This window comes from Parambassis ranga, chromosome 5, assembly GCF_900634625.1.
Source record: "Parambassis ranga chromosome 5, fParRan2.1, whole genome shotgun sequence".
Lineage (NCBI taxonomy): Eukaryota > Metazoa > Chordata > Actinopteri > Ambassidae > Parambassis > Parambassis ranga.
Window position 1 is genome coordinate 7,738,061 of NC_041026.1, and position 22,551 is coordinate 7,760,611.

At 44.7% G+C, this 22,551-nt stretch overlaps 3 protein-coding genes across 4 annotated transcripts; 2 read left to right on the top strand and 1 right to left on the bottom strand.

Moving 5' to 3' along the window:
- Positions 1-603: 603 nt before the first annotated feature.
- On the top strand, positions 604-5,971 carry rbck1 (RanBP-type and C3HC4-type zinc finger containing 1). 2 transcript variants are annotated; one of them, XM_028407123.1, is made up of 13 exons: positions 604-782; positions 865-900; positions 1,180-1,324; positions 1,564-1,660; positions 1,789-1,987; positions 2,074-2,222; positions 2,299-2,472; positions 3,240-3,400; positions 3,488-3,584; positions 4,130-4,309; positions 4,395-4,493; positions 4,753-4,896; positions 5,004-5,971. In XM_028407123.1, exons 2-13 carry the CDS (start codon positions 873-875, stop codon positions 5,082-5,084), a joined length of 1,554 nt encoding a protein of 517 aa, XP_028262924.1. In that variant the 5' UTR covers positions 604-782; positions 865-872; the 3' UTR covers positions 5,085-5,971. The 2 variants fall into 2 exon arrangements, with proteins under 2 accessions (XP_028262924.1, XP_028262923.1); XM_028407122.1 differs by having other exon boundaries at positions 604-900.
- Positions 5,972-6,025: 54 nt separating this feature from the next.
- tbc1d20 (TBC1 domain family, member 20) lies at positions 6,026-10,658 on the bottom strand. Its single transcript, XM_028407226.1, has 8 exons — positions 10,232-10,658; positions 9,880-10,065; positions 9,648-9,728; positions 8,980-9,166; positions 8,790-8,891; positions 8,385-8,526; positions 7,838-8,016; positions 6,026-7,627 (listed from the first exon to the last, which is right to left on the bottom strand). Exons 1-8 carry the CDS (start codon positions 10,320-10,322, stop codon positions 7,375-7,377), a joined length of 1,221 nt encoding a protein of 406 aa, XP_028263027.1. The 5' UTR covers positions 10,323-10,658; the 3' UTR covers positions 6,026-7,374.
- Positions 10,659-11,306: 648 nt separating this feature from the next.
- On the top strand, positions 11,307-22,325 carry znfx1 (zinc finger, NFX1-type containing 1). The gene is made up of 19 exons (XM_028405888.1): positions 11,307-11,457; positions 12,140-12,601; positions 12,659-13,035; positions 13,114-13,348; positions 13,433-13,785; positions 13,864-14,043; positions 14,146-14,252; positions 14,623-14,861; positions 14,979-15,110; positions 15,203-15,351; positions 15,490-15,633; positions 15,803-15,920; positions 16,165-16,385; positions 16,891-17,030; positions 17,454-17,586; positions 17,728-17,895; positions 19,104-19,214; positions 19,344-19,439; positions 19,636-22,325. The coding sequence occupies exons 2-19, from the start codon at positions 12,274-12,276 to the stop codon at positions 22,093-22,095; spliced, it is 5,691 nt and encodes a 1,896-aa protein (XP_028261689.1). The 5' UTR covers positions 11,307-11,457; positions 12,140-12,273; the 3' UTR covers positions 22,096-22,325.
- Positions 22,326-22,551: the final 226 nt, after the last annotated feature.

The window sequence follows — 22,551 nt, forward strand, 5'->3', positions numbered from 1 at the left end:
GCCTTCTATGTTCATGTTTGTATCTGTCTGCGCTGTTTTATAATGTTTTATAAATAAAGTTAGAAAAACCAAATAGAAACAGAGTTCTTCATGCTGTAGGAAAATCTTTAATAAACCTCATTTTCTTACCATTTACAGGAGTAAACTTTGGATAATCTATAAATACAAATGACATATTACATTTTATATAATTTGTAGAGAAAGTACAAAGTAATACAGTGGATCCATGTGGTTTGTTAGACACTGCCATCTGCTGGATATTAGAGGTCACTGCCTTGAACTGAAAATTGTTACTATATATTATTTTTATATGTACTATTGATTATACACATAAAATGGCTGTTTTATTACTTTCGTTTGTTTTTATATATTTATAAAATAATGAGAATATTAATAAATTAACCCTATATGTCATCTCTAGTCATTAAAACACATTTTTCATTTCATTTCATTTCCATTTATTTTTAACTACATTTTTATACATGACAGACAACCAGCTGTTTTCAGTGTAAATGTCAGCAGTTATGAAAGAGGCGGGGCGGAGGAATCCCTGAACGATCCTCTCAGAGTTCTCTTCCTGAACTTCTGTGAGTTAAGTTTCACTTTCCGTCCTGCTTGTTGACTGAGAGCTCGACGCCGCAGCGCAGGAAGAAAAGTCTCCGTGTCCCTGTGTCTGTCTGAGCTGCTGCTTTCCTCTTATCTGGACCCAGAAACGACGTTTGCTGCCTCAGAGGCAGGGGTGGATGTGAAGGGGCAGAAGTGCACTCACACCAAGGGGGGAGGTTGGATGTGACGCTTCTCTGTGGACAGCTGTACTTTGTGACGCTGTTGACGTGAAACACTGAGCGTTACCTGTCGTTTCAGGTGCAATCATGGCTTCTGAAGGCGATCTGAAGGAAGGTGAGCAGCTCGGTGTAGTTTCGATTCTACTTTAAATAGTCTCACTGACAGAATGTGTCTTTATGTGTCAATATAATTGATTACTGTCTGTATGATCGTGGGAGTAGCAGCTGTAATCACACATTCCTGTTTGATTGTAGCTATTATTACACAACTTGGTAACTATCCTACCATCATTTAAGAGAAATGGAGTGTGTGTGTGTGTGTGTGTGTGTGTGTGTGTGTGTGTTCCTGACTGGTCACGTGAGCAGCTTAACTCTTCCTGTGCCCTGTGTGCAGCAGAGGACCTGGCCCTGTCTCTGGGTGAAGCCCTCAGCTGTGGAGACGCTGAAGAAGCGGTTCAGCTGTGCAGGAAGCTGTCTGAGCTCTCGGTGGCAGTGTGTGTCAGCATTAACAGTCAACACTACCCCCAGGACTCCATCAGGTGGGGCAACATGTGCACAGCACACAGTACTACAGACCAGGGCGTGTGGTGTCTCTGTTCTAGAGGGAAGTGCTTCCTGTTTTCTTAAAATAGACGACAGATAAGGAAGAAGGCACGGTCAATAAAATGATCAGTAACAGTGGGGCAAAACAGGAAGGACAGATATTTATATATATTTATGTTTTTGAAGCTTCGACCTCTAAATAATAGGACCGGGTCTGTTGTTGTCTGTTGTACAGGCTGAAGGTCGGCGTGGAGGATGCTCAGTCAGACGACTACATCCCGGTGACTGTTGTGGTGTCTCCTGGCATGACAATCGCCCAACTTAAAGACAAGGTGTTGCTCTACCCTCCATAAACACTGACCTGAACCGTTCGCCTGCTTCTCTGCTGTGCTCCAGTATCTTTCAGCTGATCTGGAATCTCACCGGATGCTGCTCTGTGTCCTTTATTTTCTGTCCACAGTTCAACCATGACTTCGGGTTCCACCCACTGCTGCAGCGCTGGGTGATCGGGAAGCGGCTAGCTCAGGACCAGGACACCTTATACAGCCACGGCATCCGTCAGAACGAAGACCAGGCCTTCCTGTTCATCCTCTCTGCTCACACTGCCAAACTCACACGGCATCAACAAAAACAGGAGCAGGAGCAGCAGCTCATAGAGGGTCAGTGGTGCACAATCAAACACACACACACTGCAAAACATACAGTAGTAAGGTGTGATAATAATCGTTCCTTGTTCCAATCTCAGGTATTGTAGAGTCCATGCAGTCCATCCACCTATTAGCCAGAGGGCCGGGTGGAGGTGGTGGTGAGAAGACGGCTCCAGAAGACACTACTCCTCCTCCTCCTCCTCCTCCTAAAACTGTTACTAAACCAGCCGTGCCTCCTAAACCTCAGGTCAGGACTGTGTGCTGTAGATATGGCCGTGCACATCTGAGAGCAGCCGAACTGTAGCATGTGTGTGTGTGTGCAGATGGGCTGGGCCTGCACGTTGTGTACGTACCTCAACAAGCCAACGCGTCCCGGCTGTGAGATGTGTGGACAGGAGAGGCCAGAGGAGTACGAGGTGCCGGACATCTACCAACCAGACAAGAGCGAGGTGGAAAGACTGAAGCAGGAGCAGCTGGCTATACTGCAGTATGAACAGGTAACCATGCTGTGGATGTGACCTAAGGCTGATCACATGGACTCTGTAAAACCACATAAATATATGGGAAAAAGCATCCTTACACTCTCCTCTGATCGTACAAGTCGATGTTTGATGGTATTCAGTGCTGTAGTTCACAGTCACTGCCATGCACATGGAAAGCAGATCCCTGGATCCCTGGAGTCATGAAAACACTGCTCAGTGGTTTCACTTTCCTTTCCCCACAAACACCGGCTTGTGATGTTTGTAATGAGTCATCGTGGTTGTCAGTTTGCAGTGATATAACTCACAGTTTTACCATTAAAATCCTAAAAATGCTAGTTAGTGATGCTAGTAGTAGTAGTGCAGTTTTGGCACAATGGGAGATTAACCCTTACCCTCAGGTGTATGACTCCAGCTGCTGCTGGTTTGTGGCTCTTTTTGCACCTTCCGTCTTGTCTTCAGTGAGTGAACAGCAGCTCTGTTGAAGGTTCTTCTTCCATTCCATCATCATCCACTTTCTGTGGTCTTTCAGATGTTTTGCCGTTTCTGGCTGCCAGTTCGTTCCATGGTTTCTTCTGCCGTGCCTCCATAACCTGCTTAGACACCTACTAAGGTGACACCTCAGGTTTAGCATTTCAGTGAACACCTAGCATATGTTGATGTAACTCTCAGAACCACCTTCAGTTTTTATCTGCCTGGTTAGTCCTGGAGTAACGAGGGAACAGGTCACACCTGGACATGCAGCTGCCTGTCAGACATAATGTGCCTTTCTGTGTTGTCCGAAGGCCCAGCAGGAGGAACGAGATAGGAACTACTTGTTCTTGTTGGCTACCGATGAACAGAACCTGATTTTCAACGTCGTAGAGACGGATTGTCCCATTTGCTTCTCTAGCCTGGAGCCAGGAGAGGGCGTCGTGCTCAGGGAGTGTCTGCACACCTTCTGCAGGTTTGGAGGCCTTGTCCCTTTGTCATGTTTTCTTTAAGTAATGGTGAACATTGTTTTTTTAATTTACATGATGATGTCTTTGCTCAGGGATTGTCTTAAAGGGACCATAGTAAACAGTCAAGATCCAGAGGTGTCTTGTCCAGACAGTTGTGACAGCAAGATACTGGACCGGGAGATTAAAGAGGTGAGTGCAAGCCAGGACGGCGGGCGTAGGTCTGGACATCAGGACTGTTCCTCAAGTCTATATAATATAGTCATATATAGGGTGGAATTCTGTGTGTGGATGATCAGAGGAGTGAATATAGTATCTTAGAAAATGTCAAGTGAGCCGTCATCTGGTCGAGCCAGCAAGGGCGCAAGATTTATAGATGCGCGTCTATACAAAAAGTTACGGTACAGGTGCTCAGGGTGGCCCCAAGGGTGGAAAAAAAAATTATCAAAGAATTTTTAGTTTTGATAAAACATGATACAAAAATGTTTTTTATTCACAATTAATGAGGACTGATTACTGTATATTATACTGTATTATATATTTATATGGACACCAAAGTCAACAAACATATCCAACATATCAGCCTTTGGTGGCCACATTTGGCTAGTCAGTACATGGCACATCAGGATTTGGACATCTTTAGAGATATTTTATAGTCACAATAATCTAAATGTAGCTGCAGGTAACACGCCTTTTTTCTTTATGTACCCTCTGACCGTCTCTCTGTGATCCTGCAGCTGCTCACAGAGGAGGAGCACCAGAAGTTTTTGGAGTTGCGTCTGAGCGTTGCAGAAAGCCGGTCAGAGCACAGCTTCCACTGTCAGACCCTCAACTGTCGAGGCTGGTGCATCTACGAGGACGAAGTCAACGAGTTCCACTGTGACCTTTGTGGGGAAACCAACTGCATCCTCTGCAGGGTATTTTTTTTGTTAAATATTTGCTATAATCACTGAAGAAAGCTTCCTGTCTCACATGTAAAGTATGCCGTGTGTGTGTTTTCAGGCCATCCATAAAGACATGAACTGTAAGGACTACCAGGACGACCTGCGCATCCGCGCCGAGAACGACCTCGCTGCTCAGCAAACTAAGCAGATGCTCGAGGTAGGTCAGGCTTAAAGCTCTGTGTGATGATGAATCCGGTGACTTTTTCATCCACAATCCTGACTTGATTGAATTTATTAGAAAAGTTAGATGACTACAATGAGATGAATACTCATCAGCATCCACGATTCTTGGAACGACACCTCAGTTTCTGTCCTCAAGTCTGGTTTTGAGGACACTTAATAAACCATTTACAGTCTATGTAGTGTTTTTGTCTGTTTCTCTCTGTGTCTTACTTTTTGACTGCATCTGACTACAGAACATGCTGGCGAATGGCGAGGCGATGAAATGCCCTCGGTGTGACATTATTGTCCAGAAGAAAGACGGCTGTGATTGGATCTGCTGTGTGATGTGCAGGACAGAAATGTGCTGGGTCACCAAACAAGCTCGATGGGGGCCAAATGTAAACGCTCACCTTATCCGTGTGCTTCTTATATATATATATATTTATATATATATATTGTGTCTCTATTGAGATGTGCGGCTGAACTTGTGTGTTTTGTCGTACAGGGCCATGGCGACACATCTGGCGGCTGTAGATGTCGACTCAATCATCAGCCGTGTCATCCCAACTGCCAAAACTGTCACTGAGACCAGCACACTAATGTCAGAGTCAGACCTCAGCTAATGTGTCCACCTCTGGCTCCTACACAGCCGCATTAAATATATTATTTTTCATTTATCATTTCTTCTTCTGCTGCACTGGGATCTTCTGCCATAATAATAGTTTAGTTTACATTGTTTACTCCAGTATGTTGGATCAGAATGTACACTGTCAATAAATATGGACGACATGACAGCCCCCCAAAAGTGAGGCCAAAGCATCTGGATCTGGATACACAGATCATATGGATACACAGATCATAGCAGCCACTAAAGTTGGGGGAGGGGTGTGCTGGATGTGGAAGTGGGTGGGTGTGCAGGCAGCAATTGATTCAAAGATGGTGTCTTTTTTCCCAACATGGCAGGAGGTGGAGCCACGTCGTCCATCTTTATATACAGTCTATCATACAAACTCCACAGCTACTACTACATTTAACTTATAATTTGCATTCCTAATTTATTATGTTGACTTATTAATTAGTCTATAAAACAGCAGGACTAGTAACAAATGCGTTTTGATGATGATTGGTGATGAAATAGATTTTCTTTATTGATCCCACAGGGGGGACATTGTTAAAGCCCAAACTGTAGTGAAGGATGCTGTTTCATGTGTTTACATTGAACAAGCCAATGTGTTCCTGATGTGAACCAGGTCGTTTTGATGCACTTGATGACTCTGAAGAACAATTAAACATTAATGCTGTGCTTTATTCACTGTGTTCATCCTTCAGGTGTTAAAGAAATGATGTAATTCTATCTAATATATTCTAAATCTCTGAAGGTTGTTGGCTTAGACCTCTGTTCAATCATTTGCCTCTTTGTCTGAAGGCATGAAATCCTTTGTAAAGGTCCAATTAAAAAAAAAAACAACAATCCTACTTTTGCAAATTCTTCCATTTCTTTTTCTACCAATCCAAGACAAGAAAATGTAACATTATCACTCTAATTTATTAGCATTCTTTACACACATTTACATTAGTATGACAGTTTTATTATAACAAAATAAACATAAAAGGCAAATAAATCATTTAGTGCAATTAAAAGTAGTAAATGAACAGCACTGAGTGCAGACATGTGGTGCAGAGACATCGCCTTCATTTGGATCCATTTATATAATATGTGACTGAATAATGATGGCAAATCAAGCTAAAGTGATGTTTTTACGGCAGTTGTGTGAAGGATAAGGCGCTTTTTTCTGCAGTGAGCAAAGCACCTATCAGTATAACTTTTCAAGTGATAACGCAAAGCTAATGCAGTCAGTACAAACCGGGACCCCGCCTGTGCAGGTCAGAGGTCAATCCACCTCTACATATTCTCTACAACCAGGCATTGAGTGAATGACAATGTTGCTGGAAGAAAAAGAGACAAAAAAAGAGACAAAACTAGTGATTGGTGGCTCACACACTTACATAACTGTGCAACCAACCAAGATCTTGTGAAATAATTTGGACCGTGTTAACGTCTGGGGCTGTGAAAGCCCCGTATTCTTTAGGGGCTGAAACTCTTGTTTTAAATTTTGAAGTTCGAAAATAAATAAGCTACTATAGATTTACTCAAACACCTATAACATTAAGTTTACTTGACCCCAGCCATGAGCCAAAAATGAGACGTGCAGTCGTGATTGCCAATTGATATCTTCCCTGGAAAAAAACAAATAATACATTTGAGGGAATTAAAACAATAAAATAATGACCTAAAAGTGCCTGTGTAATATTTTACTCTTCAGTTACTCACAACTTTTTACAAAGAGATGATTCTAAGAATCCTCTATTTGGTCTCAGTCTGGGTATCAAATTGATCACAAATGGATTTGCAACCACATACACAATCACTCACACACACACACTCACACCCGTACATTCACCCCAGTTCTCTAAATTGGCAGCAGTTTCAAGTGTAGTGTGTCCAGTGAGCCTTCAGCATAAACCTCTGTGAGCATAATACTAAATACAAAATATAAATAACCTTTAGTGATGACACCATACTTCTTAGAAACCGTCTCTTCATTAGTTCAAGGAGGATTCTACATGTCAGGATCTCCAGCAGTTGTTGCTGTTACACTGGTGCACTCTTCAGAAACCCTACGTCTGCCCACAGACTCTACAGACAACAGGATGTTTAGACAACATCCAACACGACGAGAGAAGAGCGTTAATTGGTTCAGATTAGAGAGAGTGCGTTCCAGACAGTGTTACAGACTCCACGTGTTTGTGGTTTAAAGGGTTCTTGTAAAACAGACCCGACCAGCTTGGAGCGCAATGGTGAGAGAGAAGCAAGTTCAAGGAAATAAGTCCAGTTTTGGGGCCCACTCCAGAGCAGTATTGACCACAGCGAGAGCGGCTGCTCCTAAAGCTACAGTCAGACCCATTACTGCCAATCGAACAAACCTCCGTGCTGTTGAAGGCTGGGCTACTGCCACCACTGAGCTCTCCAGAGCAGCCTGTTTCTGTCTGCGTCTGCGACGGAGAACTGAGTCTGGTCTCTGTTGAGTGGACGCGAGTTCAAAGTCCTTAAAGGTAGAGGCTGCCATGCTTTAGGGAGGAAATGAGACCAGAGACAGACAGAGTGTGCAGTTTAATGAAGGGCAGTGAGTCACTGGAGTGGTGAAGAAGCAAAAAGAATCTTAAATGTGAATATAGTGAATATAACAGCAGCAGTTAGCGTCGATGTGTAGCAGCAGACAGGTCAAAAGATTCAAGCAACTAAATAAGGAAATGTGTTAACCCTAAGGACTTAGATACCTTTCATGGGAAACAGCCTCTCTGGCCAGTTCAGAGGGAGGAAACTGGACAAAGAGGTCTCCTGCACGGCTGATGAGCATCTCATACGGCAGATCCTGAGGAATCTGAGACAGCAGGTGATGAACCATGGCCATGTCGCACTCGCACTCCAACACCTCCTCCTCTCTGTACAGCACAATCTGCAACAAAAATGCAGGCACATTCACTAAGTGGCCATGACGTGTGCATTCCCAGTAGGTGCGAAGCTATTTTCTATCACTGAGAACACAATGTGGAAGATCAGGTTAGACAAACCAGGGGCAGCTTTATAGGCAATGAGGGTTAGGGTTAGGATTATTTTTAATCTCACTGTGCAGCAATATAATACTCAACCAAATGTCTCCACCACACCCAGGGACAACATATTATATTGTATATCCTTACAGTGTTACCATAGAAACAACACACCTACAAAGGACTGTCTTACATCTACAATATAACTATCCCTGGAAATATTACATTGCTGTGTTAAGGACAGTAAGTAAGGTGTATCATTGTGAAAACTCACCACAGCAGCAAAGTAGATGGGCATCAGTGGATGGCAGGCCAGGAAGAAGTCATACAACCGTACAACATGGCGGAAGTCTGACAGGACGTGACCAAACCAGGTGATCAGCCAGCTGAGTGCAAAGACTGTACCCACCTCAGCCCTTAAAAGAAACAAATGATGCATGACACATGATTAAATCAACATACACTGACTCACGCTTTTCTATCTGCTGTATAACACACGCAAAAATGTGTCGAAATTCACATCTTATAAGAGGGAAATGTCAGACATGATGACCAGCTGTCATCCCATCCCTACATTTCAGGATTTAAAAAGTTAAAAAGTTAGTTACCCCTTACTGCTTGAGCTGTCATAACAGGATCAGAAGCATTGTCAATGTCAATAAAATACCAAGAGTCTTACTGTTGCATGAAGTCGTGCACCTCGGGGTTGACTCTTTCAATGATGGGCATCAGATAGTTAAGGATGTGTTTTGTGTTGTCCATGGTGGGATCCATGAAGTCCCTGCGAAGGATGACAGCCTTTTTTAAAGTGTGCTTTCTTTGAATAAAACAGAACTTGCTACAGGTTCAGCTCTATCTCTAGCACGTACCTGAGGTGATGGGTGGAGAGCTTCTCCACTAGAGCAGTTGCTAGGCGCTCTCCCAGGACCAATAGGAAAGTGACAACGATGTCGTGGTATCCTTGGTAGTAGTGCAGCTGGGGATTCCGTTTCAGAACTCTGAGGATGATGTCGATCAGCTCCTCTTGAAGACCTTCTCTCTGTTCATCTGGCATACCTACGCAGCCCAGAATCAAACACGGTTATTATTTTTTATAGGCTTTGGAGATACGTCCCTGTAGGAGCTGCAAAAACCATTTTTTCAGACCCAGTTCCACTAGTGTGGAAACAGAGTTTACTGCTCAGTCAATTTCCGTGCATTACCAATTAAACAGTTAATGAGATTAAACTGATTCATCTGACATTCTGAGATTTAAACTGCTTGTTTTCTGAAAGAAAGACTTGATCCCTGATAAGTTCCACAGACAGAGGTACAGATCAAAGTTTACTGGCAAATGTCTTCTGCTAGAGAAGCCCTGTGCAGGCCTCTGTAAGTACAGTGTCTGCAGATCTGAAACAGCTTTCATACTCGACTGGCAGAGATTCCAGAAGTCTGGTGCGGTAAATGATGTTACAAAGGGAGATCATGTGGAGTTTCATGAGCTAAATGACAAAAGTATTTAAGCTTTGTGAAGGAATGACACTGGAGTTCTACTCACCAGGAGGAAACCTCCGCAAGGACCGCTGCACATCCAGCAACACCTGGTTGTAGTCCTTGTTATTCTCCCGGTCTACTTTTTCTGGGTGAGACACACATGTTACCATCAGTAAAAACTGCATGTAGAAGAGCCTGCACGCCCTGAAACTCCAACATTTATCGTGCTTACTTAGTGGGAACAGGGCAGGATGTGCAGCTGCATAAACACACGTGCTAACAAGCTAACGTGATACCTGGCTCTTCCTCCAATACTTGATGGGGGACGTTGAGGAGCCTTGGCCAGACCTGACAACGTATCTCATCGGTCAGCAGTCCTCCTTCACTGATGGCCATCCTCCTCAGAGCTGCTACGTCCACTGGACTCACACTGAGGGCCTGTGTGATGTCCGCAGTTTTCCTCTTCCGCCTGGTGTCCCAGTCTGAGACAGAGAGCACTGCATGTTACGCCTTTTCTCGTGTTTACTTTCTTCTTGCTGTTATTTAACGACTTTTTTTTACATTATCTGGTGGTCGTGTTTTCTGCTAAAGTACCCAAAGCACAGCTAGACTGTAGACAGCTGGCATGACACACTTAGCAAACGTTACCTTGCTTCCCATTGACTGGCGACGATGTACCAAGACTCCTGGATTTCTTCATGTTTTCTTCACTTCTCGGCGTGTCCATGTTAGATAACATTCTTTTCCATTCTCCTTTGTTTGGCTAAACCCGATTTAGCATTTCGTAGCTGCCAACCAACGTCGCCGTCTAATTAGCTTCATACAAACAGTCCGATAGTTAGCTATCGGCGTTAGCTAGTTAACGAGCTAACGCGACACTGGCCTGTTTGCGAATCGGCGGCTATTATCAGCACCACAGCCATCTTTATTTGGACCACTGACAGGCTGGTTTACAACAACAAAAGCCGTCTAGTAATAAAAAAGTTGGTTGAAATCGGCGGCTACATGTTTACATTGGCAAAAGCGGCCGAAGAGGATACTCCAGCATTAGCCTCCCTGCTGCTCAGGCTGACTGGTGACGTCATCCTCAAGCAGGGTGGAGGGGGCGTTACCTTCCTGAAAACACTTCCGGGAATAACAATAACAACAACAATCAAACTAATAACAAGAAGAAGAAGAAAAATAAAACCATAAATGATGAAAAATACACTGGCTGGCTAGATTTTTTATAAAGCTAAACGCTAGTCTGCCGCTAGTTAGCAATCTGGCTAGGTACTTCTATAGATAGCGGGTTGGTGTTCTAGAATTGAATAGAATATTTTTTTTATTAATCCCTTTGGGAGGTTCCCTGTTCTTTTAAATTTAAGGATAAATAATGCCCAATTCAGACATATCATATATTTAATTTCATATCTAACATATTTAGACATAAATAGTTTAGTATTCATACGTGTAATTATAACTAAATATCTTTTGAAATAACAATTCTTCGTTTCTATAATGCAGAATGCTTTTTAAACATTTTAATTCGAACACATCAGTCTTGTAGCTGCATCTATTTCCGTTGTGTGTCTTCAGTAGCATTGGTTATATACATATTGCTGCATTCTGCTACACACAAAACATGCTGCCTGTTCATACCCATACACGCCCAGCAGCTGTAATTAGCGCTGATTATGAGGGTGTGCTTTATGTGTGCTGTTTTTGTTCTGATGAAACGAAAGTGACGGGACACTTTAAATAGCAGCTTCCAGAGCGGAGCAGTCAGAGGCAGAGGAAGCAGCAAAGGCTGTGGGGGACGCACAAATAATCACGCACTTCATTTCAGAGAGAATTAAAAGGGACAAACAGATGTCCAGTGGCTGATGGTACAGGTAAGGTTGTTTTGTCTTTTCTTTTTTTTCTGTTTTAAACTTAAGGTTGAATTTGGGACATGAAGTATTTGGCTTAAATTGATGTTTTGTGTCTTTTTCTAAACTAACGCCATCTTAAACAGAAGAAAACAACTAAATAAACATTAAATATACCGCGTATAGCTTGTGGTATTATGTGTCAGACTGCGGTGAAAAGCTCTCAGTCATTTCTAGTGAATAGAAACCAGGAGAAGCCTGCACATCCGGCCAGGTATGACCAGTAGAGGGCACACTTTTCACTGAAGTCAGTGCAGTTCAGACCGGTAAAAGCATACAGTGGGGTGTCTCTCAGGCGATGTTGTTGCTTATAGATTCCTGGCATCATGATTTTATTTACACTAATGAGACTTTTGTTTATTCACTGAACCTCCATTGAATCTATTTGGAGCTCCACCGAGGGAGGTCTCATGTTTCTGTTTCATTTAATTTAAATAAAGTCAGTCAATATTATAGATATTTAAATTCATGTTGCAATAAATAATTTATCTCTTGAAAACACATCCAAGTATTTGTTATCTAGATTTCCTCATATGCCAATAGCAGTGAGATCATCCCCTCTTATCTGAACCCCGTGCTCCTGTGACCTTGAAAAATATACTGATAATAGTGTGTGTGTGTGTGTGTGTGTGTGCTCCTTCTCCAGGCTACATTTCAAATACTTCCACAGAAAACATAATGGAATGACCGACTTTAATCCCAGTAACAAGACAACTTAACAGATGTTATTATATAGCATGACGCTGCAATTAAATAAATAAGCTGTACACAAAGTTTGCAATGTCTAAAGATTCAAGACGAAGAAGAAGAGGAGACAGCTCAGAAAAACGTTGGGGCCATCAGGGTGAAGGAGAGGAGCCAGATAGAGGCTTGAGTGGGAGGGGCAGAGGAAGAGAAGGACACAGAGATGCAAGACCAAGAGGCAGAGTGGAGACAGGAGGAGGAGGAGGAGGAGGAAGAGGAAGAGGAGAACCTGGTGCAAGAGGATGGGGAGGGAGAGGTGCTGATAGAGGAGACAGACAAAGAGGGGCATGGAGAGGTGGGAATGGATGGGAAGGAGTAGGAAGAAACCAAGAGCCAGGTGCAGTGAGTAGAGGAATGGGAGGAGGTGGGAGGGGTGAGAGAGGAGGAGGTGGGAGAGGTGAGAGAGGAGGAGGTGGGAGAGGAGGAGGTGGGAGGGGTGAGAGAGGAGGGAGGTCATGGGACAATGGACTGGGTTATAAAAGACTGGAAGAACTTTCAAAAAAAGACCCCTCTGAGTTGGCCATCAGTCTGTCCTCGAACCCGGCCCTGGCTGCTCTCCTGCGAGAAGAAAATATCCGTAAAGACCTGATTGAACTCCTCTGCCTGGTCCTGAGCAAAGCCTTCAAGTCACAGTCAACCAGAGGCAGCTGCCAGCACCTGGCCACCATCATTAAAGATTCAGGGTTCTTCCGCACCACCCTGCTCCAGTACCTGGGGGGCATGGTGTCAGAGTCCAACCCTACCCGCAGAGCACAGTACCCACAGCATCTGGAGAACATCCTGGCTCTAATATCAAAGGTAAACAGAGGAGACAAAAGGACCGATCACATAACAAATCCTGCAACATACTAATAGTCATCAATATATGTTCAATAGGTGCTAAGCATCTACCCAGCGAGCTCCGTCCTGGCAGTGAGTGTGTTACTCCCAGTGCTCCAAGCCTCCATCAATGGCCTGAGGGCGTCAGGTGTGGGCATCCCCCCTCAGGTGGAGGAAAAAGTGAAGAATCTTCAGGACATGGTCACGCACCTCCAGGAGAGATCCAGGGAGGGCACCCTGCGCTCAGACAAGGACATGTATGCGTTGTTATCCAGGGGTGGTGACAACCCAGGTAACGTCTAAAAATGATCCGTTTTATCCACTTTAACAATCATAACTGTGTATTTAACCGGATCTTCTACTGTTTCTAATCCAGAAGAGGAAGACCTGGAGGATTTCAGGACCATACCCATCTATCCAACTCCGGAGGAGTTCCAGCAGGGCATCAGGCCCTTCCTGAGACCCAACCTCACCTCTCAGCGTTACTCAAACACCCACACCTACCTTGATACACATTTCCGGCTGCTCAGAGAGGACTTTGTGCGGCCGCTCCGTGAGGGGGTCCAGCAGTTCCTGCAGAGCCAGATGGACGGGGGGACAAGTGAGAAACAACTGAAGGCAAAACGCTTCGACGACATCCGGGTGTATTTTGACACACAGGTGGTGGCGCCCAAGTGCACACACTCTGGTGTTGCTTACACAGTGAAGTTTGACGTTCAGCCGCTGAAGGTTCGTGTCTGGATTCTGTCTCAGTTTGAATATTTGCACATATGACAAATAACAAATAACAAAAACCGGTTCCTACAGTTTGTACGCTGGGAGAACTCCAAGAGGCTTCTGTTTGGGTCCCTGGTCTGCCTGTCATGTGATAATTTTGAGAGCTTCCTGTATGCCATTGTGTCCGATCGAGACGTCAAAGACCTGCAGAAGGGACAGGTCCAGCTGAAATTTACAGAGGAAAGCAGGATCAGGCTGGCCCAAATCCAGGTGGGGCAGGACATTTGTAATAAGTTATCTTGTGCTCTTGGAATAGTCAAACATGTGAAACAGACACACAGAAATCTAAACATCTTACCACTTATCTCACAGAAGGATCAGTTGTTCCTGATGGTTGAGACCACCGCCTACTTTGAAGCCTATCGATACGTTCTAGAAGGCCTACAGGAGCAGGAGGAGGACGACCTGCCCTTCGAAAGGTAAGAGTGCACATGCTGTGAGAGCGTGTTAGTGTGTATGTACGTACATTTTAGAAAGGGGGAGGAAAGATATAAGCACATTTAGCAATCACCAGCATGAGCTAATTATATTGACTTTGTATTCTCAAAGTGTGTCATGCATGGATGAGTTCAAATGTTGTGTTAGTGTCTGTGCCCTTCACAAACACTGAAACATAATGTTGTATATTTTCAGGCCATCTATCTCCTTGAAAACTGTTTACTTCAGAAATCAACATGGGAGTTCTAATTCTGCCGTTTTTGTTGACCTGCCTGTCTAAACCCACAGTGTTTGATTGCTATAGTGTTAGTTTGTTTTAGCTATCTGCATGATGCTCTGTGATGCCTTCAGGTACATTGTGGAGTGCAGCAAAGACGTGCTACCTCCAGCCTACCTACAAATAAAGGACACTTATGACCTGTCGGCCGTCGCTGACCCCAGCTACAAGGGCAGCCTGCGGCCCTTTCACAGCCTCGAAGCAGAGGCCTGGCCAGCCATGGAGAAGCTGGGGCTGGATGAGTCTCAGATGCAGGCCTTCCAGCTGGCCCTCACCAAGGAGCTGGCCATCATACAGGGACCTCCTGGCACAGGTATTCAATTGTTTATCCAGTGACTTTGTTCTCATGTAAAATGACAGAAGCCAAAGAACTGCAAAGTAAAAAAAACATCCTGATACATGTTTTAATCACGCCTCTCTGTTTCCTCAGGAAAAACCTATGTTGGCCTAAAGATTGCTCAGGCTCTGTTGACCAATAGGAAACTTTGGGGAGGCCCTTTGGTTGGCTCTCCGATGCTTGTTGTGTGCTACACCAACCACGCTCTGGATCAGTTCCTTGAGGGTAAGTAGTAGTAGTAGAGTGGCAGCAGAATATATTTGTAACTATTTAACATGGCCTTGTCAGATCGAGACTTTTGGACTCTTGCATCTCAGGCATTCATAAATTTCTGCAAGGCGGCATCGTGAGAGTGGGAGGACGCAGCAACAGTGAGATCCTGAAGGCTTTCAATCTACGAGAGCTGACCCACACACAAGACTTCAAACGCAGCCTGCCAGATCACCTGCGCAGAGCACAAACCGAGGTATTGCTGTCGTGCACACAGGTGGAATTGTGATTGGTAGAAAAATTACCTGTGAATTAAAAAAAAACACAGTTGAAAAGTCTATTGTGGTGATGCTGTGTTTCAGTGTGTAACGCACAGTCTTCATCTGTTTAATAGGTCTTCAACGACTTGCACGAGGCAGAGAATGAGATCAGCCAACAGAGTATGAAGCTGGAGTGCTGCCTGAAAGGTGTCATACGTGAAGTCTTCTTGCGGGAGTTCATTTTGGACAGACACTGGAACAGTCTACACCAGCACCCTGTAAGTCATACTGCTCAGCAACCTATGGGAGCTCTTTAGACTACACACAAATGTGGAAAAACATGAGTGCAATAACAGGTTTTAAATCTGCAAAACTTAGCTTTACATGTGTAGTTCATTTGATATTCATGTCATGTGCATGATCATTGATTCTGTGTGTTTCTTCTAGGTACTGGATGAATTCCAGAGCTCCAATAAGGGGTGTCACAATGTCATAATGGAGTGGTTGGGTTTGGGTTCCACTGTCTTCCTGCAGAGGGAGCCAGAGAACGTACATAGAAATGAGGGTGAGTGGTTTTTTGTTTCTGTGGCTTCTACACCTCTACACCAACTAAATGCTCCTTTAAAGCACACAATCAAACATTTCTAACTGGATTTAAAAGATAAATAAAGTTTATACCTGATTTTTTTTCACATCTCATAACCTTTTCTACCTTTCCTAATACTTTATGCCACTATAAATATAATAGCTTCCATATTGGACCGTGAGAATGAAATACCTCTCATACTGACTCCATCTGTTACATGCAGCAGCAGCAGAGGAGCTGGAGGAGCACGAGGACCTCATTGAAATCGCAGAGGAGGCAGATCTGATCCAGGCTGAGCGGTTTATTGAAGACAACTGGGATCTCAGAGGTGACAGAGATGCTAGAAGGAGGGAAAACATGGAGGACGCTGTGAGAGCAGCAGAAGATCTGATGCTGGCCATGAACCTGGATAAAGATGACATACAGGCAGAGGAAGGATTCGAGGTAAAATTAGAGAATGAAACCGCATCTTAATGTTGACATGGAAAATGTGAGTTAGGCCCATGTCTGCCTGACACCATCCTCCGTCTTCCAATTGGTTGGCACTTTTCTTAATTTCTTGGCATGTCACTGCCACCAGCTGCCGTCCAGTGGAATAGCCTGAAGCCGCTGGCGGCAGCAGGTGTGTCTCAAATCACAATACACACACTATTGTGTGTGTGTGTGTGTGGCATAGCACTGCTAATGGTCATGTGCTCCACAGGGCACCTTTAAATAGAGCGCTACGAGCACATGCAAAAGTCTTAATGGAATCACTTTCTTAAAGGAATATTCAGAGTTATGACATGTTTCGAGTATCAAATATTTACCCGCTGAAGGCCTGAACAGTGGCTCAGAGGCAGCAGACATTTTTAATCACAGTAATTACTGTGGTCCTAAAATGTCTGCACGGTGATGCACATGTCGGCCATTTAATTTTAAACATATTTGCCACTTAATTTCTATACAGATGCAACGTGACCAGAGGAAAAAGATGAAGAAGAACATCAGGAGAGAGCTGGGGAAGAGCTCAACCATGACTGAACAAGAGGAGGTACGCATCTGGGATGTGTGGATGCTCAATCTAGAAGACAGATGGAGACTCTACCGGTAGGTTTCCAGCTCTTACCTTGCATCACCTCTCCAAGCAGGAGTGTTATGTTTCTGTCCTTCCTTCTTCATTTTTCTTCACTCTGTGGTGCTGCTCACATCTCCTGACCTTAGCCTGGTAGAAGTGGTCCCAGTGCATATAATTAAGTCAACTAATCACCAGGAAAATATATCCCAGAGGATCCTTTCACTCGTATTACTGTGAAAACAGGACTCATGTTTGCATAGTCATTTTATTTCACTAACAAATAGGCCAAGCTCCTTCCCAGATACAGTATGTCTTGCTGTAATTATAGCGTTAGTGTCTGACCTTAGCTCTCTCCGTGTTGTACGGAGGCAAATATCTTGTCTTGTAATCGTTTCTTGTAATTGTTTCAGTTGTCACACAGTTTTGCTATTATTAATTGATTTTTGTCTCTGCAGGTTGTGGGTGGTGCGCTACAGGGTGGAGCTTTGCACCAAGCTCCTAAGGTCTGAGCAGGACTATCAGGATGCGGCGGACAGACTGACTGAAGTGAAGCAACACATGGACCTCTGCGTCCTCAGGAGAGCCAGGGTACAAAAAACAAACAGGAACTTAGTCTCTAACCTCATTTGGTTGTCCTGTAATGTCAGACATAAATATGTAGGGTGGAAAAAGAGATTTAACAACTTCAATTGTCTTGTGTGTGAATGAACATCAAACCCTACCCATCAGGTCATCGGCATGACAACAACAGGGGCGGCCAAGTTCCGTAAGATGCTGCAGGATGTGCGTCCATGTCTGGTGATTGTCGAGGAGGCCGCCGAGGTCCTCGAGGCCCACACCATCACCACGCTGAGCCGAGCGTGCCAACACCTCATCCTCATCGGAGACCACCAGCAGGTAAGAGCAGGTTTTTTTCTGAACTCTCAGTCCGCTCTCAGTATGCTCTGTCCTCTTGGAGGTTTCGCCCTCCATTTCCATGTCAAGATGAAAATCAAAGAACAGGGATTGGTCTTGTGCTGCTGTGTTTGTGAGTGCTGCCTGAGGGAAACAGGAAAAAAAACATGCCAGTCATTACAGACAGAAGAGAAAAGTGAGGATGGATATGCTGGACATCAGTAGACTATTATCCAACAACTTGTCAGGGCCTGCCAGGGACATATGGCCAGGCAGCCTGTCTAGCAATCTGCAGCATGCTATCACAACTACTCTCAGTTCCATCACACGTCTCCGTGTTCATCCTGGTCTCTTCTTGCTGTGCAACTTCTGTAAGAACTAATATATTCTCGAGGAACTCTGTGGATTTATGCATGTATGTGAGTATACAAACAAAGCTGGATGCCTTACAGGTAACAGTTAACAGTGCCTGATACATCAGATTGGAGCAATTCTTCTGAGTGTTTGATATCAGATTTATTGAATAAGGTATCCTCGTGGCACAAACCTGAGCATTTGATAGTATTTATTTTGACTGTAGTCAGGGCTTTGTTTGTAATAGAGGTGGATGGATCACACTTTCCAAGTAAAATAAGCTTTGGCGTTGTTGTGCTGTTCATTAATCACAGGTTTGGTGTTGAATCGAGCAGAACACAATGCTTTTACACATTTATCCTAGAATTTGTCTTTCCTCCCCCACACCCCACCCACATACATGTACAATCTCACTCTGTCCTCCAGCTAAATTGGGTTTGCATACACACACACACACACACACATGCATATATATATATATATATATATATATATATATATATATATATATATATATATATATATATATATATATATATATATGCATGTGTGTGCAAACAGCAAACAGGACAGCAAAAGAAAGTTTGAGTGCATTTGCATATACTCTGTATGCCCATCCAGTCACCCTGAAAGACAAATCCATAGCAGCAGATTATTGTTTATCCTTTTTCCATGGATTGTTGCTTTCACCTGTGTGGAGGAAATAAGTAATTGGCTGCAACATTACCCCAAGTTTGTGACCAGAAAAGTCATCTCTGCGTTCCTCCGTTATTGCAAGAAAAAGCTGATATTGAACATGTTTTTCTGTCAATGGTGTAATAAATAAAGCTTGACAGAGAGTCGCTGTCTTCTTCCAGCTGCGCCCCAGTGCCACAGTGTACGACCTTGCCAAGAACTTCAACCTGGAGATGTCCATGTTTGAGAGGCTAGTGAAGATGGGACTGCCTTACGTCAGGCTCAACTACCAGGTCTGTGTTTCTGCACATCCATCTATAACGTGCCGAAATATTTTGGCGACTTCATGTTTGTGTTTACATGTTTGCTGCCTCTGCGTATCTCTGATTGCTGTGTTTATCTGAGCTTTGTTTGTGTCTCAGCATCGTATGAGGCCAGAAATTGCCCGTCTCCTGACCCCACACATCTACTCAGAGCTGGAAAACCACCCCTCTGTGCTGGACTATGAAAACATCAAGGTACGCATTGTGTTTGCTCTCCTGCAGAGTTTCAGCTCTGCTTGTTTTTCTCACCAGTGAATATCTGTTTCCTTGCCTGCATGATTAAATAGTCCTGCTTAGTCCAGACTTTTTGAATACATTATGTCTCCATGTTTTTTGTGCATTTCAAAAAAGAAAAACAACACAATGTGTTTCATTAAATGCTGTTTTACAGGGCCTCAACCACAATTTGTTTTTCTTGGAGCACACAAACCTGGAAGAAGAGATCAAAGATGGGAAAAGCCATCAGAACCGCCATGAGGCCATGTTTGTTGTAGCACTTTGCCGCTACCTTCTCCTGCAGGAGTACAAACCGGAGCAAATCACCATCCTGACGACCTACACGGGCCAACTCTACTGCCTGCGCAATCTCATGCCTGCCAAGGAGTTCTCCGGAGTCAAAGTGCACGTGGTGGACAAGTACCAGGGAGAAGAGAATGACATCGTTTTGTTGTCTCTGGTCCGGAGCAACCGGTATAACAAGGTTGGCTTTTTGAACATTCCCAATCGCGTCTGCGTGGCCTTGTCACGTGCCAAGAAAGGTCTCTACTGCTTTGGCAACAGTACACTGCTCAGCCAGGTCACACTGTGGAGCAACATCTTCCACACCTTGAGAGAGAAGGAGCAGGTTGGAAAGGCCCTGACCCTGTGCTGTCAGAACCATCCGGACCGTCAAGTGGAAGTAACGTCTGCTGAGGGTTTCAACCAGGCACCTGAGGGGGGCTGCACCCAGCCTTGCCAGTTCCGTTTGGATTGTGGCCACGTTTGTACAAGAGTCTGTCACCCTTACGACCAAGAGCACAAAAAGTACAAGTGTCTTAAGGACTGCCAGACGACTTTATGTGACGAAGGGCACAAGTGCCCACTCGTGTGCTATGAAAAATGCCCGAAGAAATGTCCAATCAGGATCGAAAAGATCGTACCGCAGTGTCAGCACTCACAAATGATTCCCTGCCACCAGGACCCAAGCACATTTCCATGCCAGGTACCATGCCCGAGGCTGCTCCAATGTGGACACCCATGTGATTTAACCTGTGGGGTACCTTGTACCAGTAAGTGCAAGGTGAAAGTCACCTTACAACTGACGTGTGGCCACAGACAGGAAGACGCTTGCTTCTATAAGACACACTCAGAAGAGCCTCAATGCAGGAAACCGTGCAAGCACCAGTTAAAGTGCGGCCACACCTGTCGGGGTACCTGTGGCAGGTGTCTGCAGGGACGCTACCACGCTTCCTGTTTGCACCAGTGTAAGCGTCTCCTGATCTGCTCTCACAGTTGCAGGGAGCCTTGCACTCAGGATTGCCCCCCCTGTAAGAAAAACTGTGAGAACTGCTGTATCCACAGTAAATGCATGAAGCCATGTGGGCAGCCCTGTGCCCCCTGCAAGGAGCCCTGTGCCTGGAGGTGCCCTCACCTGGCCTGCAGCAAGCTTTGCCATGAGCCGTGCGATCGTCCACCGTGCATGCAACCCTGTACCAATACTCTGAAATGTGGCCACCCATGCATAGGTCTGTGCGGAGACAAATGTCCAAGCAAGTGCCGTATCTGTGACCACGATGAGGTCACTGAGATTTTCTTTGGTACAGAAGACGAGCCGGATGCTTACTTCATTGAGCTGGAGGACTGCGGCCACCTCTTCGATTACAGAGGCATGGACACATACATGGGATTGGATGACGACAACCACGCGAACGAAGGTGAGCAGGTGGCCATTAAGCTAAAGGAATGTCCCAGGTGTCGCACTCCAGTCCGTAAGAATCTGCGCTACGGCTCTCAGATCAACCGCAGTCTGCATGAGATAGAGATGGTAAAGGAGAAGATAAACGGACAGCAGTCTGACATTGAGGAGTACAGGGAGACACTCAAAGATCAGTGGGAGCAGAACCTCCACCGCGATGGCATCAGGAAATACATAGCGGACAACTACAGTGACATCTTTTACAGACTGGATGAAAAACACATCACAGCAAAAGATCTTTGGATCCTGGAAAACAAGATGGATTTCTGCGTAAAAATGGCAAAGCTGCTGAAGTTCAAACAGGAAAGGATGCTGTTAATGCACGCCAGCACGTTTCGGCTGAGAGTTGAAGAGTTTGAGCGCTGGCTCAACAGCCACCACCAAAGGTTCTCGGAACAACAGGCCTATGATCTGCAGAGGGAGCTGTGCAGACTCAACCTCCTGGCTGAGCTCAACGCCCGTTGCCACACTGCTGGCGAGACAGGACCAAGTGCCGAAGCTCATTCTGAGGTACAAAACATCAGAGAGGTTTTGGAAAAGCTTGGCCAATTCACTGAGCAAGACGAAAGCAGAGTGAAAGACGCCATGAAGAGACTGGACGCCACGCTTCCCATTGAACCGCTGGGTATCACCGAAGAGGAGAAAAAGATGATCGTCTCAGCCATGAAAATGCGCCCTGGGCACTGGTACAAATGCCCCAACGGCCACATCTATGTGATCACAGAGTGCGGTGGAGCCATGGAGAGCCGCACCTGCCCCGACTGTGACGCTGTGATCGGTGGGGAAAGACACAAACTCGCCAGTGGCAACCAAGTGGCCACAGAGATGGATGGTTCGCAGCACCCTGCATGGTCTGAAGCCAACAACCTCCTAAACTACATGAATCTTAACATCTAAACACCACCACAACTCCACCACCACTTCTGTGTGTGTGTGTGTGTGTGTGTTTTTTTTTTTTTTTTTAGCTTTTCATTGCATTAGAGCTGTGTGCACTGTGGCTTGGTTTCACATTTAAACCCCTTTGCTGATGATATGTGAGCAACACTTGAACAATAGGTGGCAGTAAAACACTGTAACATCTCATTTCCTGCTTGTTGGTGTGATATTAAAAAAATCTACCTACAGTACAATCTTGTCTTTATTTACACTCATAGAAACACAATAATATTTATAGGAATCAGCAACAGTAGGAGTTATTCTATGTTTTTAAATTATGTTTTCAGCTGTTTTAAATATCAACAAAAACCCTCACCATTAAAGCTTATGGAGTTCTCCTCCACACTGAAAGAGTTAAAGGATTTTTTTTTGTCTGTAACGGGACATCATTGGCTGTGAAACAACCCTGTAATAGCT

Coding starts and splice junctions, on each gene's coding strand:
- rbck1 (XM_028407122.1), top strand. CDS start 873: ATGGCTTCTGAAGGCGATCTGAAGGAAG. Junction 1,325..1,563: donor TACCCCCAGGACTCCATCAG/GTGGGGCAACAT, acceptor TCTGTTGTACAG/GCTGAAGGTCGGCGTGGAGG. Junction 2,223..2,298: donor CCGTGCCTCCTAAACCTCAG/GTCAGGACTGTG, acceptor GTGTGTGTGCAG/ATGGGCTGGGCCTGCACGTT.
- tbc1d20 (XM_028407226.1), bottom strand. CDS start 10,322: ATGTTATCTAACATGGACACGCCGAGAAGTGAAGAAAACATGAAGAAA. Junction 8,527..8,789: donor GTGCACGACTTCATGCAACA/GTAAGACTCTTG, acceptor GTTTCTTTTAAG/GGCTGAGGTGGGTACAGTCT. Junction 8,017..8,384: donor CCATCTACTTTGCTGCTGTG/GTGAGTTTTCAC, acceptor TTTTTGTTGCAG/ATTGTGCTGTACAGAGAGGA.
- znfx1 (XM_028405888.1), top strand. CDS start 12,274: ATGTCTAAAGATTCAAGACGAAGAAGAAGAGGAGACAGCTCAGAAAAA. Junction 15,921..16,164: donor GAACGTACATAGAAATGAGG/GTGAGTGGTTTT, acceptor TGTTACATGCAG/CAGCAGCAGAGGAGCTGGAG. Junction 16,386..16,890: donor AGGCAGAGGAAGGATTCGAG/GTAAAATTAGAG, acceptor ATTTCTATACAG/ATGCAACGTGACCAGAGGAA.